At 53.1% G+C, this 16069-nt stretch overlaps 5 protein-coding genes across 5 annotated transcripts; 3 read left to right on the top strand and 2 right to left on the bottom strand.

Annotated features, from left to right (window-relative positions):
* Positions 1-20: 20 nt before the first annotated feature.
* CTAM01_09533 (uncharacterized protein) lies at positions 21-1334 on the top strand (the record flags this gene model as incomplete). The annotated part of the gene is made up of 3 exons (XM_060525552.1): positions 21-446; positions 503-898; positions 972-1334. The coding sequence occupies 3 exons, from the start codon at positions 21-23 to the stop codon at positions 1332-1334; spliced, it is 1185 nt and encodes a 394-aa protein (XP_060379798.1).
* Positions 1335-4495: 3161 nt separating this feature from the next.
* On the top strand, positions 4496-5004 carry CTAM01_09532 (uncharacterized protein; the record flags this gene model as incomplete). The annotated part of the gene is made up of 3 exons (XM_060525551.1): positions 4496-4558; positions 4617-4733; positions 4789-5004. The coding sequence occupies 3 exons, from the start codon at positions 4496-4498 to the stop codon at positions 5002-5004; spliced, it is 396 nt and encodes a 131-aa protein (XP_060379797.1).
* A 989-nt stretch (positions 5005-5993) lies between these two features.
* Positions 5994-8116, bottom strand: CTAM01_09531 (cyclin; the record flags this gene model as incomplete). The annotated part of the gene is made up of 2 exons (XM_060525550.1): positions 5994-7663; positions 7723-8116. The coding sequence occupies 2 exons, from the start codon at positions 8114-8116 to the stop codon at positions 5994-5996; spliced, it is 2064 nt and encodes a 687-aa protein (XP_060379796.1).
* Positions 8117-11104: 2988 nt separating this feature from the next.
* CTAM01_09530 (uncharacterized protein) lies at positions 11105-11664 on the top strand (the record flags this gene model as incomplete). Its single annotated transcript, XM_060525549.1, has 2 exons — positions 11105-11321; positions 11444-11664. The coding sequence occupies 2 exons, from the start codon at positions 11105-11107 to the stop codon at positions 11662-11664; spliced, it is 438 nt and encodes a 145-aa protein (XP_060379795.1).
* Positions 11665-15174: 3510 nt separating this feature from the next.
* Positions 15175-15288, bottom strand: CTAM01_09529 (uncharacterized protein; the record flags this gene model as incomplete). The annotated part of the gene is made up of 1 exon (XM_060525548.1): positions 15175-15288. One exon carries the CDS (start codon positions 15286-15288, stop codon positions 15175-15177), a length of 114 nt encoding a protein of 37 aa, XP_060379794.1.
* Positions 15289-16069: the final 781 nt, after the last annotated feature.

Genomic DNA, 16069 nt, shown 5'->3' with positions numbered 1-16069 from the left:
TGTCTGTCCATGGGCAGATCATGCAGTTGACCCCGATCAAAGTCCGAGGCAAGCGTGGCAAAACCGCTTCCTCCAAACCACAGACCAAGGAATCATCATCATCACTGGCGAAGAAGCGGGCGTCACGCCTTGCAAGTCGTCCAGTCGCCAAACGCTTCTCGCTCTTTGAGCAGAACTTTCCCCTTGAGATCGCCGAGCATATATTCATCCTCAGTGAGAATCTCAATCTTCCCCGTTGCAGCCCGCGCATCGGCGCTCTGCTGTCTGGTCGATCTACTCTTGTCAACATCATCATCGCCGCCTTCCATCCGACCTGGGACTGCTGGTTTGGTGTCGATAAGCGAGTGATCAAGACGGCTTTGAAACAAGGCGCCGCAGACGACGGGCGAGGACTATGGCGTTATGAGAGCTTCCCTGAGTTATTCCCAGGTGATTCTGAATTTCAGGTATGACTCAATTTCACCGCAGGAAAACTTTCCATCTTGCTGACTTTTATGACCAGTCTTCGCTACTGAGCAGTCCATGGATCAACGTAGACGTCATCTTTGAGGCCCGACAGGTCTGGGCTTGGCGCTTCGCTCGTAACAGGTGGTACTCACACTCCCACGTGAGCCTCAAGAATGAAGAAGATACAGAACAGGATAACCCCCTCGAATCACCGCACGATCGAATAGGCGGCTTCGGTCACTTTGACTCCCGCGGCTGTTTCGAATACGACTGGCTCTCCTACGGCCTCAACGGCTCGAAACCGGCACTCGACTTTTACGTCGATGTACACCCAAAGACGACGATCCCAGACGATATCCTCACCGGCCCGTGGACGCTCGAGCAGCAGAGGCTTCTTTTCTGGCTCCGGAGAGGCGGCGCCAAGATTCAGCCAGAGACTCAGACTTGGGAAGTAAGTTGACATCTAGCCAAAAAGCATTGTACTTGCAGCAAGTGTAAAGGGGAATTTACTAACACGCACACAGACTCTTCGCGTCGGCCTCCAAAATGCCGTCACGCATCGCAGTCCAGGCAACCTAGACGGCCGCTTGATCGAGATGCTCCTCCTGGTGGAAGATTACTTCCCCTCGCACGCAGTGGAAGACAACGCGTCGCTGTGGCCGCTCGAAATTATGGAGAAAGAGCACGATAAAGTTGGTCGGCTGCTAGCTGCGAGGGCCCGCAGTACCGCGGGGCCTCTGTTTGAGCTCGTTGAACTTGAGAAACGGATGATTGAGTACCATCGCCGCGTGGTCGATCTGCTTACATCAAGACTTAGCCGCCACGATCGATTGGCGCCGTCTTCGATCATGGCTGCTGGTCTTCTACCTCAGCCGCGGAATCGTTGAAAAGTACAGACGGAAGGGAACAGCCTATGTGGATTGAAAAGCATGCATTGGTGTTGCATATGACTTATGAGCTTACGGGACTTACATGCCTATTGTAATGTAATTCTGGGTGTATGGGCGACGAGTGAGACAAGATGAGCATTGGCAATCCGGGCCAAATGGGATCTTGAGTTTGAGATATCAAAATACAAAAAAGAATCAGCTTTTTCATATGCCTGCTTCAAAACTGTCATAGTGAGCGGCATGGACATCCGCTGACTTCACGTCCCTACATCCTATTACTATTGCCATCATTGTCACTGGTGCTATTCTTACTTAGCCAATTCTCTCGAAAACAAGAAAAGTAATTGAATTAAATGCACCCCGAAAAGCCTAGGAAGGTAGCAGTAAGGTTACCATCGTTGAGGAACTGCTTAATTATATATCACGACTACATCGAATGTGTGGTACCAAGAAACCGCTTGCTGGTGACAGCACGGGCAGAGGGGCACAGACAATCACTTTGTTTACTTGGATGTAAAATGAGACGGGCAGGATATTGTAGACCAAGATTTTCCTTTCTTGCGTTAAATGATGTCTGTGGACCTCCTCTGGGAATTTGTCGCAAAGATTTGGCGTTGTGGGGCGAAGAGGTACTTAGGATTGCTGTCACCCCCCAACTTCAACACCGAGCGGAGCAATAGCTCCGATCCTCCCCTTGGTGTAGTTGGTTCATCACGTTCGACTGTAATGGTTACATTGTCATCGAAAGGTCTCTAGTTCGATTCTGGAAGGGGAGAACTGCTTAATCTTTTGCATTTTTGAGGATACTTTCCTTTTTGGAATTGGGCCGCAAGTTCTTTTTTTTTTGGGCACAGTCGATTTTGTCGTCCGTCTGTTGGGAGTCGAAGGAGGCGAGGGAACCACAATGTTGCGGAGCTCTCTCCCGATTGTGGAAGCTGGGTGTTTGCTTTTTGGTGTCCTAAGGATTTTTGATAGTAAACTGGTCGGTTGACGTTTATCAAAAAGGATACCTAGAGAAAGAAGAGTATTTCTATTGGCCTACTTTCTTTCCTCGTTGGATGAGATGATTTTGTTGGATAGAAGGTATGTGAGTTCTTGTTCCTCACTCCACATGTGTTTGCACTAGGTTTATTTCGTTCAAGAGACACATTTGAAGTGAGGCAACAATATCTAGCGCGTTTCTTCTGTCGAATTGGATGGAGGCATGAGAAACAAGTCGAGCAAACACCTCACGAAGATCGAAGTACATATAACCTTCCCCAATAGTTGAAGCAATGGTTAGGAGAAACACTTTCGAAAAGGTCCAAGAAGCTAACGCCGTTAGTCTCTTGAGTGCTACATTCTGATTCTCAAGCACAAGGTTTCAGGGCCGCCTGGCTGAGAACCACCGACCCCGAGGAAAACTGCCCACTTGAGGAGAAGCGAGTAAGCCAAATGAGAGGTACCCTGGAATTGAAATGGTCCTTTGAAGACTCCTCGCATCAAGAAGACGCAAGATAGACTCACACCTGCCTTGCGAAGCTCGCTCCTTTGTTGCATACTAAAGCATACCATCGTCACCTTCGAGATTTGATATTGATTAAGAGCATAAGCATCAACAGCAAGGAAACTCGAGCTCGAACATCACCCCTCCTGCTGCTGGTATCAAGCATCCAAGCCCATCTACTTCCATGCCCCAAAGCGTGCGCGCAAACGACATGACATAAACAATCCATCAGAAGATCCCCGTTACCCCCTCGAGCAACTCAGTCAAACACCTCCGTGATCCCCAAGATTCTGGAATACCCATTCACTTCCCAACCGCCGGATCTCTCGGTGCCTCCCCCACCCTACTCCGCCCGGCCTGCGGGGCAGGAACACATCTGCAAACACATACGGATACATTGCATAAGGTAGGTAGGCTCCTCCGGTATCCGCGCCGCACGCATTAGCAGCTCTCTTCCCGTGCCAACTTGATTAACCCCAAAATCATCTCACCGAAGGGTAAGATGTTGGAAAACCCCTCTCCACTCGGCGAGCTGAATCGGGCAGGCCGGCCGTCATGTCTTTCCCCTTCCCCTCTCCTTATGTCGATACTTCCGTCACAGAAATAGAGACGTAGAAAGTAAGAAAACATTTCTATGGGCGCTGACCGAGTGAGCAAGGCGGCCAGAACGGGAAGACTTACCGCACCGGGATATCCGGATCAGAAAACCCCCAAAAAGTCGCCGACTGCAAAGGCATCACTTACACCGATGACTGGTTTCCACTAGGAAACAGATCATCCAGCTCCCCGGGCCCCTCGTCTCGGCGTCCCTGATCGAGTGTAGTTGACATCTGACGCCCTTTCGCATCCGAAAAGAGTCATCCAACAAACCTTCGAAAACTCTTCAGAGAATCAGCACGGCCTGTATCCTCGCCGCCTTTGAGAGCGATGCGGGTAGAACGGGCCCACGGGTCCAGGCAGTCGAGCAAAACGTGACGAAACAGCCCTCTCCCGGCCCCCCATCATCGCCATCCACGACGCGACTGGCTGCCTGCCTGTCTGCCTACGAAGACGAACCCAAACGAGCCATTCATCGTGAAGAAAACCTCAGAACTCAGCCTCTACAAGCTCTCGAGCTCCATCGTAAGTCCGTGACACCAAGAACCACGCCCCCCTCGCCATCCAAAACGAGAAAGACACTCGTCATTCCGATCCAAGGACACCAAAGGCCCTCAAGAACCCTCGTGTAAGGCCTTCTCATCGGGCACGTAAACCCGCCGCCCAAATCGTGAAATCCATAAGCGCCTCCCAGAATATGCGTTCCACCACTCGGTGATATACCTCGTCCCCTTGCTCCATGAATCCATCCCCCTCTTACGCAGATGACACTAGTCACCAGCATTCCCTCACGCCGGAGCCCAAAGTGTGAAAGGTAAAACGGTGAGTGACTCTCACTATTCATCCATCTTTGTAAGCAGCCGTGACATAACAAAATTCAACATCATGCTGAATCATCCCTCCATCACCTTCCCGAAACCTCCGAAACGGGCTCCTGGGACCGTTTCACGCATGGCCTCTCCCAGACTAGAGACTGGCTAGTCCTCATAGAAGAATGAAGAAGCACCGATATGCGGGTGTCAGCCAATCATTAGCGTCTTGTTACAAGAAAAAAAGAACAAAAACCAGACTTCACATGACAAACCTGTATCAAAAGACCTACCTTGCCCGGCGGCCCCCTGCCCGATGCGTGACCAGGGTAGTGCAAAAGGAAAAGAAATCTCTAGCTCAAAAGTCCATACTGGACTTTCCTCAAGCGGCAAGCGGGAAACCCACCACCGAACATCGGTTGGACGGTGGTCACCGCCAATGGTGGTGACGCTGGTGAGGTGGTGGTGTCGTTGGAGGCCGGGACCACGGGCGGCGGCGGTGCGGTATGACTCACACTCTCTCACGCTCGCTCACTTTCGACAACCCCCCCCCCCCCAGCCGGCCGCGCGCCGCGTTATCGCCGACGAACCATCGGGCGTTAAGGTATTCGTAGTGGTAGCAGCAGCAGCAGCAGCAACCGCCGCGCTGCCACCAAATGACATCTCGTCATTTTTTCATGGGTCAAAACGCTTGTCAAAGAAAAATCAACCGGTTTTTTGTAGTCTGTTGCATCAAGCTTCCCCGTCTCGGGCTCCGTCTCGGACGGTTGATTGAGGTCAGACTGAGGTCCGCAGCTTGGTCACGGTCAACACGTTGGTAGCAGCTCCGTATCAAAAGGCCTGGCTCAACTACTGACAGTCAAACGTAAGAGGCACCTAATGTCACCGTATTAGCAGTCATCGGAAGCTCTCCGTTCAATGAATAAGCAGTCGCAAGTACACCAAATGTACTTGCTTTCACAAAGCACGTTGTCAACAAGGCTGTTTCCAGCACAAAGGTACACAGAAGAAAACTCGGTTCCAAATCTGGTAAGATTTTGATTTGATAGGCCAGACAAAGCAACAACTTATGTCTCGTGGTCGAAAAGCTAGCTATGAATCTCTCGAGTATAGCTTCATCGCTTTCATGTGAAGTTGTAGTAACACGTGCCGTGTCGTTTCCATGCGCTTTTGCGTGATGAAAACATATCCGATGAATCGCGGCGGATAACAGGTGCCGCTCTCAGCGAGTGAGGTGATGTGTTTCTTGATGGCTCGTTTTGGTCGCCCCTTTCGGATCTCCCATCGAGCGCCCAATCACACTCTCCCAAACTCTGATCGCGGGCGATTCGATGCGAAAGACCCTGTCGTCTCCAAATCCCAGAGTGCAAATAGCCTGAGAACCAGCGATAGCTCGATTCCCAAACCGATAAAAAACGCAAAAAAATTCAAAACGCATATCAACTCTCTTCTTCGGCGTGATCGTACAAACACAAAACGCGACGAAAATGCCGCAGTAGCTTCTTCGCCATCCACCGCCCCCATATGCCTTGACCTGTTGATGCATGCAAAGATTATCACGCTTTTCGTGCCGTTCCTTGACGCCATCTAAGCTGTTCTAAGGACTCGATGAACCGCCAAGGTGGTATCATTAGCACTTTCCGTATCCCGCCGCCCCGTATTGATTTCGTTTTTGACAAAGGAAATGGAGGATATTGCACAAAAAAGGTCAAGATGTGTTCAACTGTTGACCAGTGGGTATCTCGGGAGGTGTGCACAATGTGCTCAGTTGAGAATTCCCTCCCACATGCCCGGTCCGCGGTATCCGTCGATTGAATGAAGCATTGATGCCTCGTAAGCCGGAGCAGCCTCGCTAGCGCAGCAGACGCGCTTGCGAGGGGTGCCACGGTCGTTTGTGCCCATCTGGCTGTTGCGAGGGCGAACCAGATCCTGGGTCCATTGCTTGCCCGAGTAGTTACCGGTGAGCATATCCCGAACATTCTCCTGGAGGCAGTTGTCGACGATTGAGACACCTCGAGCGCGCTTACGGGAAGACATCGCAGTAGGAGTAGAGTCGTCGGAACGGTAGTTCTGAAGCTCCTGTAGTGCCCGTGCGGCGTCATTCGCGGGATCATGCGTCATTTCATCCAATTCGCGTTCTCTCTGAGCCAAAGGAGTATCCAACGACATTTCGCAGAGTCTGCCAACCGGGCCGGTGTAAGACTCAGGCGAAGAGGTGATGCAATTCTCTTCGTAGTCCTCAGGAACCGAGGCGATAGTCGGTCTCAAGCTTGACCTCTCACTGCACAGCTTCGCAGACCGGAATCGCGCCTGGACCCCCAGAGGGGCCGGCGCGTTGACCAGTGAGGAGGCAGATGAGATGGAGGAGGAGCGAGAGGTGCGCGACGTATCAGAAACCATGGATTCGGGAGAAGACGCGGTTGAGATTGAAGTGGCGAGAGAAGAACGACGAACGGGGAAGTAACCCTGAGGAGACGAGGTGTTGGCAACAGGCCAACGATCGAGGCACTGGGTTGCACTGACGCATGAGGCCTGGGCCATGGCGAGGCCCATCGCGCTGCCCTTGCTGAGGTGGGATGCAGCACCCACGGCAGGAGTGCTGTATCCGCTCGACTGGGGCGTCAGACGCGGGGTGGGAAGTAACCCGAGAGCGGGAGCCAGCCGGCCCGGAGTGTATACAGTGGCCGGGGAAGGCTCCATAATATTCGGGGTTTGGTAGGATCTCGGGGTAGGGGTAAGGTCGGCTGAGTCGTACCCCAATCCACAAGCGCCGGTCGTAGCCAAAACATCTTGCGCCGCCGGCAGCATGGTGCGGTGACGAGGTAAGGTGCGGGAGCTGGGAGCGACGTGCGCCGTGGGAATCAAGCCTTCGATGTTGTCCAGCTCGGGATTGAGTTTGAGAATAACCATCTTCCAGTTCGAGCTCTGTTGCGCATACCATTGGGCGGAGGTTCCGGGAGCGGAAGGGGACGGAGGGGTGTACTTCAAGACGATTTCTGTCCAGCGCTGGAAGACTTCGTCGGTGATGTGCAGCTTCCAGTCGACCGCCAGCAAGAATGCAATCTCGTTTTGGTTGATTTCCCCCGTGTTGAGCCCGGAAATCTTACTCCAGGCTCTGGCAGAGTAGTTACGATCTTGGAGGTACTTGGAGGCGAGGATGAGAGCGGCGAGGAACATGCGGCGGCCGCATTGAAGTGCGCGGCACTCCTGCTTGTCGTCGGGCTGTTCCATGGTGAAATCGTGCTTCGGGACGTGGGGCTTAATCAGAATCAGGTAGTACAGCGCAACCTGAAGGGTGGAATAGCTGGTGCGGGAGCGGCGCAGGGTCTCCTGAATGAAGGTGCGCAGCGGTAACACCGCCTTGTTGCCGAGTTCATTGCGACATACGACTGAGGAAAGGGGCCAGATGGCCTCGACGATCTGTGTCGAAGAATCTAGAGTGACGATTGGATTAGGAGACTGGACGGCTGCACACATGTTCAATACTGCTTACCAACAAGGTTGTCGACAAAGTTGACCTTGCGCTCAGCCTGGCGAACCAGGGTCGGGGGTGCTCCAGAGCGGGTGGCGCTCCCACTGGTTCGTCTGGGGTTTTGTCGCAGCTCCTGGGGAATGGCAGCAGCGGCTTGCTGAGTAGGTTGTCTAGGCCAGGGGCTTGTGAATCTAACAGCAGTGTCGCATGCGGCCGAGGGTCGCGACAAGCAATATACGTCGGCGGAATCGGAGTCGGAGGTGTTGGTGGGGGATGTCGAGGTAGATGATTGAGAGGATACAGCAGACCAAACCGAGCCGGACGATGTGGAGGTCAGGGATTCGAGGGAGGAGCTGTAGGTGTTGTTTTGGTAGGTGCTGATGAAAGCCGACGAATCATCGGTGGCGTACTTCATCTTGGATATAAGTGGCGGAGGGTATTTGGCGTTTGGGGGTTTTCGATATGGGAGTGATTCCTCCAGTCGCCGTCAAGCTAAGTCAACCGGGTAAACCGTGAAAGGGTTCGTATGAGCAGATCGTGATACCGTATCAGAAACGCGCAACTTCACAACAGCTACTAGTTACTGTTGTAAAGTCTTTGAGAGTCGTAGATAGGGGTGGCGGCTTTTAGACGCAAATGTCCACAGCCGACGTTACACGAAGGATCAAACCGGAAGACGAAACAAGACGGGCGACTGGAGTAGATTTTGTAATTCGAAGAGGCATCGTATGTTTAATGCATCTAATAGGAGGGGCTAAAAGGTCCTGATTATATGGTGAGCTACTGCAGAGCCACCATTGATGCGATGCGATGAAGTGTATAATATTAGATGTATAATAGGTGAGTGATGATAGGGTGGCTAAGGGTTGAGAGGAGAGTTGGTGAGGTTGATTAAAGGAAGGCGAAGTCGGAGTCGGAAGGGTAGAGTGAGGGGAGGCAAGGCGCTGGGCCAAGTGTGGCTGCGAAGAGAGGTTATATCCAAGCAGGTGGGATGAGGTGTGACTCTTTTTCGCCTTGCGCCGCCCGTGGTATCTCGAACGAACGTGTTCAGAGGGGCGACTTGGCCTGGCGTGACGAAGTCGGAGGACCCCTTGGGTGGCTCAAGTCTGGCTCGAGGGCCCCAGATTGGGTGTGGATGACTCTTTCGGGTTTGGGGTGGCGAAGGGGGGTGAACCTGGTTGGGTTGCCGCCCAGGCAGGTGGCTCCAAGTGACCGACAGGTGTGAAGATGGAAGGGGGGGGGGGGACCACACAGGGGAGAAGGGGAAAGTGCAAAGTGCGTGAGTGCGTGCGCGCGGGAAGGAAAGAGAGTGAGTGAGAGGTGCAAAAGGTGGCAGTGGCAGTGGCAGCCTAGGGAAGGCCGAGAAGGAGACCCCGGGGGTGGACAGGGGGTGGGTAAGAGTGGTCCGGTTGAGTGCGTGATCGCTCTCGAGAACCAGGAGAGGCAAAGGGGAGAAGAGTGACAGGCAGGCCGGATAGGTAGCGTTGTCTCTCTGTTTCTCTCTCTCTATGACTCTCACTCTCTCACTCACTCATGCTGCTTCTCATCCACTTTTGCGGCGTTTGACGTGTTCGTGCTAGCTGGTGCTGGGCTGGGAGGAAAATGCTGTGCAGAAAATCAAACTGGGCTTGGTACTAACCTTGCAGGCAGTGCTTCGAGTCCCTCGGCTGGAGATGTCTCTTGGCGACTACAGAGGAGTGTGGCGAAGGAGATGCTGGGTCAGCTGATGAGAAGCCAGGTTGAAGGATGAGTCGTAATCGTCGTGTGAGCTATTGTCGTGGATGTTGCCAGGGCAAGTTGATTAAAAAGGAATGAGTATAATGTGTCAGAGCCGAATGAGATAGTTGCAGGGTATCGGAGAGATATTTTTTTGTTGAAAGGCAGGAAAATGAGTAACTGTGAGAGACAAGGAGCTTGCGTGAAAACGCTGGTAGGCAGGTAGGCAGCAGAGGGTCCGTTGGGTGATGATGAGAAAGGCGTATGACTCTATTGAAGCCTTAATCCGATCTCAAAATATCCCAGCGTAAGAGGGATTGAAAGCCTGCGTGCCTGGGCTGGATGGTGATGGTTGTTGCTGGTGGTGGAGCTTGTGCCGAAAATGGAAAGTATCCGTAGGTTGATGCCTTTGTTAGCCGCAAGGAACAAGTGAATGCCGCTGCGGTTGCAAACAAGGAAGCCTAGGAATGGCGAGGGTCAGGCGGTTGTCGTGTGTTGAGGATGATGATGATGTGTTGCGGTGATGCTCGATGAGTAACGTGACCGAGGGTGGCCGAGATGACTCTTGGAGGCGAGGATGAAGGGATCCGGTAGATTAGGACACGGTGAGTGACTGATCTGCTGGCGAGGACGGGAGTGAGAGGAGAGAGTGAGAGGCGTAGTAGACGTGTTGCTACACGACCTAGAAAGCAAGTTTACAAAGGAATAAGCGGAGAGTTGGTCTAGAGTCTCTTCCCAGGGATTCCCGAGATGAGGCACGTCTAGCAGACTTCGGAGAGTCGCTGTCGTACAAATTTAGACCTTGGAATCGAACATGGCGATGGCGATTGTTCGATGGATCAAAAGGAAAAGGAAGGGGGGAGGACATAGGTGCACGGCGATGTGGGCGCGGCGATAGTTTTGAATGCCTGGGGGAGCACTCACACACCCAGCCAGACTCCACGGGCAGGTCTCTCCTACTCTCTCTTTCACTCTGACCCTGCTGTCGTCGCGACGGTACGGATACAGGCAAGAGCAAGCCCGGTAGGAAAAAGATACATTGGACGGGACGGGCAAAGGTACATGGAGATAAGTACCGGACACTGGATTCTGGTATGGGAAACTGGTGTGGGCCACTGGGAACTGGAACCTGGGAATTTGTGCACACGTTGATTCGAAGGCTGGAAGGCGTGGAAGGGTGGTACCTAAGGGTTGGTGGGAAGGAGCAGATGGGGACTTGCTGCCACTTGCAATTGCCTTGCACCGACCTCTTGCTGGCCACTACCACCTCACCTCACCTCACACCTCACTCGGTTTCCCTGGGAAAGAAAAAGAGAGGGGAGAGGGGAGACCTGAGAGAAAGGATGCAGCCGGGGCCCGGAACACCCAGCGAGTCTCAGCATTCGGCCACTGTCTTTTCTTCGTCTGTCTTTTCATTGGCTCATACAGTGATACAAAGTGGGTCGCGTCGTTCTCCTTCCCGGGGTGGAGGGCATATTGAAAACCAAAAAAAAAAATAGCCACCGTCTCCACTCTTTTTCCATTGCTCTCAGACTCACACTCTCATCCACCTCTCTTTCTCATCTGGAAGCGAGTGTGTCTTTCCCTCGCTGCTCCTCACTCATCTTTACTGCTATTACTCATACTCATCCAGCTACTCATACACACCTCTCACGCAGCACACACACACACACCAAATGCCCCCAAAATGCCCTTGCCTCCTCTTACTCACACTCTCTCACATATTGATAGCTGCATACCCAAACTCCACTTTACCCACCTCTCATGTGTCTATTCCAGTGTTGCTATCCTCAGGTCGTTATCTGTTCTCTGCTTGTTCTCTGGCCAAGGCCCCAAACTGCTCAATCATCAACTGCGTTCCTACCTGCTTCGGTGCTTGTCCTCTCATGCCCATGACCGTTCAGGTATCTCTGCTTCTGTTCCCACCCGGCCCAAAAGCCCGAGATGATGCCCGAACTTTCCATCGCCACCAACCAGACCAAACGGCACTGTGACCTTGTGGTAGACTGTGTACCGTACTGCAAAGTAAGGTATCCATTTCCATTTCGTTCCATGCAGCATTCATCCCGCCCCTTGATGCCTAGCAACCTTGGGGTCTGTCTGTCTGGCTTTCTGCTCCGGTGCCTGAGCTTTTGGAGCTTGGAGCTCTTCCCAAGTTCGCTATCCCCTCACGGCCTGCGTCAAATCTTCTGCACGACTATTTTGGCTCTGGCATCTTCCGTCGCCAAGTGGCTGCTCACGTCGTAACCTCCTTCTTGATTGGTCAAAGTTGTTCCACGCCATGTCGTTTGAGGTTAGCCCCGCCAAGCCTAAAATGGCTTCTCAACCACTCGTGTGCGGCAGCAACACACCCTCTGCAGTGGCCCAGCCTTTGTGGTTTCTGGCAAGCTGCACCGCTGAATGGCTGCTGCTGCCCAGCCCCAAGCCGGCCAGGCAGGAGCAGACTGAGGTGCAGTTGCAACTTGCAAGAGAGAGAAGGAGCCCCCCGGGGTAAGGCAGCGTGGCAGGCACGGATGCTAGCGCAGGGAAGGAGGGGGGGAAAGAGTCATCGTTGACCATCAAGCCCCCCCTCCGCCACGCCATCGCAATCAATCCTCATCCTGTGCCGTGGACTTCGAAATCTGCAGACATTGACGCCCTCTTTCAACGACCTACCCATGCCTTTCTCTTCCGCCCATCCACACCTGCTCCAGCTATAGCGCCACCTTTATTTGGTTATTGCAATTACAGCCAGGCCACAAACCCAGATTTGCAGGATGAGATAGAGACACAGACCTTCGATAACCCTTGCAACCTGGGGATGAAGCACGCCGTGTCTTTCGTGTAAGCATGAACACGCTACGGCTTGTGCTTATGAGGGTATCACGAGTCTGGTCTCAACGAGATATTGGCCTTGAACATTTTCGATTTATTAATCCGGCGAGCTGCGAGCGAACCCACTCGACCCCCGGCGCACGCGACAATCTTCGAAGAATCGACTGACAACAGCTGTTGTCTCGCCCAAAGTCTCGCCACTAGACAACCAAGCTTTGATCCAGAGGAATATCTCGAGGGGGGAGAGATTGCGTGCCATCATCCTGTCTCATCATGCCACCACACACCCTTTGAGAGCTCGGGGAATCGGGGCAAGCAAGCCAGCCAACCGCAATGCTCCTAATTACCTTAGCCACAGCCAGAAATCACCTACGAGAGATACCGACACGCGCACGCACCACACAAAAGCGTCAGCTCCAATCAGCGCTGTTGGCGAATCTCGATGGGCTACCGAGTTGAGTTTACACGGCCATGCAGACATTGACCTGACCACTGATGGGGCATACGGAGTACTCAGTGTATGAATACTGCGGCTCGGCTTACAAAGTCAAAGCAACATTCAAAGGGCGTCAGCCCCTACCATCGCGAGCACTCTTCCACCGAAATGCCGTAGAGCGCGTCCAACGATGATATCACCCCAATTTCGCTGTCGGACTACTGATCGAGAGCCGACGGAACTTCCTGCCGAGGTCGACAACCTGAGCTCCATCAGGTATCCATACAGGAACGATGGGCCTCTGGACGGGTCGTTCTAGGGTCCTCAGAATCCTCCCTAGACAGTGACCTCATACACACTCAGAGCCCAAACCCCAGTGGCTCAGTGGTCTTTGCAAGCCTGGAGCATGACAAACTGTCGCTGAGAAAGGGTTCATCCTCCAACTTGGGTACGGATACCGCGCTGCAACTTGTCCGCCGACGACGGGCTCCCGTGACACTCAGTGGTTCCTCAAGCCCCGAGATACCGAAGTGCGCCCCCTCAGATTCCGCCACGAACTCCGCTTCAGGTTCAGAGCTTTGTTCCTGAATTACAAAGGTCAAAAGAGACGCTCGACGGGACGCTTACGGACCACGGCATGCCAGTTGCGCGTCTCCGGCGCTTCCTTTTCTCAGAGGCGATTTCTCAGCCGCTCTACCTAGTTTACATCTTTGTCAGCCGTCTAATAAGCTACAGTGATACGGGTGCACCAACTTGGTTTTGGACTCTCACAAAACACGGACGTCTCGGGGACAATGGAACAGATCGCATCCGGTGGATTCAGCCACACTGTCACCAGCATCCATCTCATTTTACGTATCCTCTACGGAGTACCTATCTTGGATCCACAGACCAAGCCTCACTCTTCGATAATCCTCCAGCTCGATATTGCCATCTTGTCCCTCCTTCCACGACCCGAGGGTGCCGTCTGCGCGTCTTGTCTATCAACTGCTTACGTGGTTGCACGTTGCATCCTTTCTAAAAAGACGCAGTCGTCTCGCAAATAAGCACAAGGCCATTCACGCTTCAAATCATTCCTTAAACATAGAGAATGATATTAAATGTTTGCGAAGCATGGCTCTTGCCTGGTCTTCAAACACATTACACCTGCTTGACCTTCAAATAGATGCCTCGAAACATCCCAGGCGAGAACCCTGATACACTTTTGTGAGGTCAATCATGTTGGAACGACCTGAGGCAGTACTTTCAAGCTAAACCCCCACACGCTGCATATCTTCATTGCGAGAAAGGTGCACAATGTGCACAAGTCACCCAAGCAGACCATGGATGCTCTATACTTTGCTGGAAGTACCTGGCCCCAGATAAGAGGGGAGCACCAGAGCAAAGTGTCAGTATCAAGAGGGCAAGGAGTACAGGGGACACAGGACAGGGAGCACTCTGTTTGTCAAGAAGTATACGGAAAACGCTGTGGGAGAGACAAGCAGCCAATCAGTGCCAAAGGTCCTGGGCGGCTGCTGTTGCTCATTCGCCTGGTGGTCTTGGCTTCTTCGATTCAATACATGGGCTACATGTACCGACTCGTCTCGCCCGCCGGACTGCACTCGTGGCTCTGTACTGGGCAGAAATGGAGACGGCTGGGCGCGCGGGAGACCGACCGCCAGTTTAAACCCCGGCGACTACGAGATTTGTTCCGATTCGTACCGAACCTGCAAGCTTTGGCATCATTGCCCAGTATTTCCTCAAGTACCTTGTCAGGCTTGTCAAGCAATACTCCGGGCGTACACCAAAAATGGCCGGGTTGATGATATGCTCCCTCAAATATCTCACAACTTCTCCCCACCAACGGATATTCATAGCTATGAATCTTCTAGAAGTTGGGGGCCGGGAATGGCATCAAGTTTGCTGAAGGGGGGAGGGAGAACGTGAAGATCCGAGTCTGCTTGCCTCGAAATGCCGTCATCTGGCCACCGCCCCCCTTGTGCAGTTCGCAGGCATCACTCGGTCTAGCTGCAAGCTGCAGGAAAGCCTGCAGCTTTACTGGTATTGCCATGTCACACACCTCCGTCGCAGCCAGCCCCGCTCCGCCCCGCGGCAGACCTTCATTGGAGGGCTGTCCTCAATCTGTCCAGCATTGCCGTCTTGGATGCAGGCCAACGAACTCAGATTGTCGTTCGGCGGCAGGGCAGCGTCGATGAAGGGGAGATAAAGAGGGGCGAAGAACACACAGCTGGCGCTCATTGGACAAACTCTCACCGTTGTCTGTCCGAAATCTCATTCGCCCGAGGAGCTTACTCCGAGAGCAGAACAATAGCGTGGAGATCTGTTCTCCAAGCCAGGACGGAATTCTACGATATCCGTACACATGATCGGATTCCGTGCAACAGGTTCGTTGTCTTACGGAGGACTGTGGATGTCCCTCGTGAAGCCAAAGACTTGCGTGTGCCTTGCAAAGAGGCACATATGTTGTTTCCCAGTTCGTACGGGATCGCGAGTAGGCTCTTAACATCCTAAGCCCCCTGTGATACGTGATCTTCTTTGACCAATGAGCGCCGGGTTCTCATGCTCTCAATACGTCTCAAGCCTCGACAAAAGAAATCAAAGAAGCAGAGGGATGCTCTCATATCATGTGGCGGCTTGAAGACTTGCGTCTCCACAGCGCCGTGGCATGAAAAGCGAGGCTTCGTTTGCGCATCCCCTTAGATTCTCGGATTCGCTCGATTCGGCCCGCGAGATAAGGAGTTTTCGCAAAGGCCTATGCTATGACTGTATCATGTTCACGATGGTTTCAACGGAGACACGCTGCTACTATTGAGGGAGAACGACGACGGTGAGTTGCATGACACCGCTGCCGTGGTTTGCCGCGCGGCTGATGCACACGACTCAAGCAAACGGTGAGCTGGATTACAGCTCAAGCCTCGAAGTTCGAACAGCGCGGCGCGCAACCCAATATTCGTATGACTCTTTTCAGCTACACGCCGTTCTAGCCTTTCGGTAAAACTCGCTTCGACATTGCACCGGACCATGAAGACTTTTCGCTGATGGTGCGCATTCGATCTCGAACAACACACCATACTGGTTTTCAGATACACAAAGTGCGACACACCAAAGGAGTCACCGAGACAAAATTTGGTTGCCTGCTGAAAAGAATCGGTTGGCCCAGGCCAACCAAGGGCCTCGAGCGGTCTAAAGCGGAAGGCTTCGAGAAGATCGCGGCTTTCTAGCTCGACTGGCACACCACATGGGCACGATGGGGTGATGATCCCCCCTGACGGGAATTGCGTTGGGTTTCAGCAATGCCCGAGAGCTCATCTGAGCGACAATCTCGCTCTTTTTCAGCATGACTAAGGCCCAGCGATACAAATATTCCCTGATATGGCTCGCTTACGGACATCGGCGATAGCG

Source organism: Colletotrichum tamarilloi (assembly GCF_030869305.1).
Source record: "Colletotrichum tamarilloi strain Tom-12 chromosome Unknown Scaffold_38.1, whole genome shotgun sequence".
Taxonomy (NCBI): Eukaryota; Fungi; Ascomycota; class Sordariomycetes; order Glomerellales; family Glomerellaceae; genus Colletotrichum; species Colletotrichum tamarilloi.
Note: the sequence above shows the minus strand (reverse complement) of the source record. Positions and strands in the feature narration are given on the sequence as shown.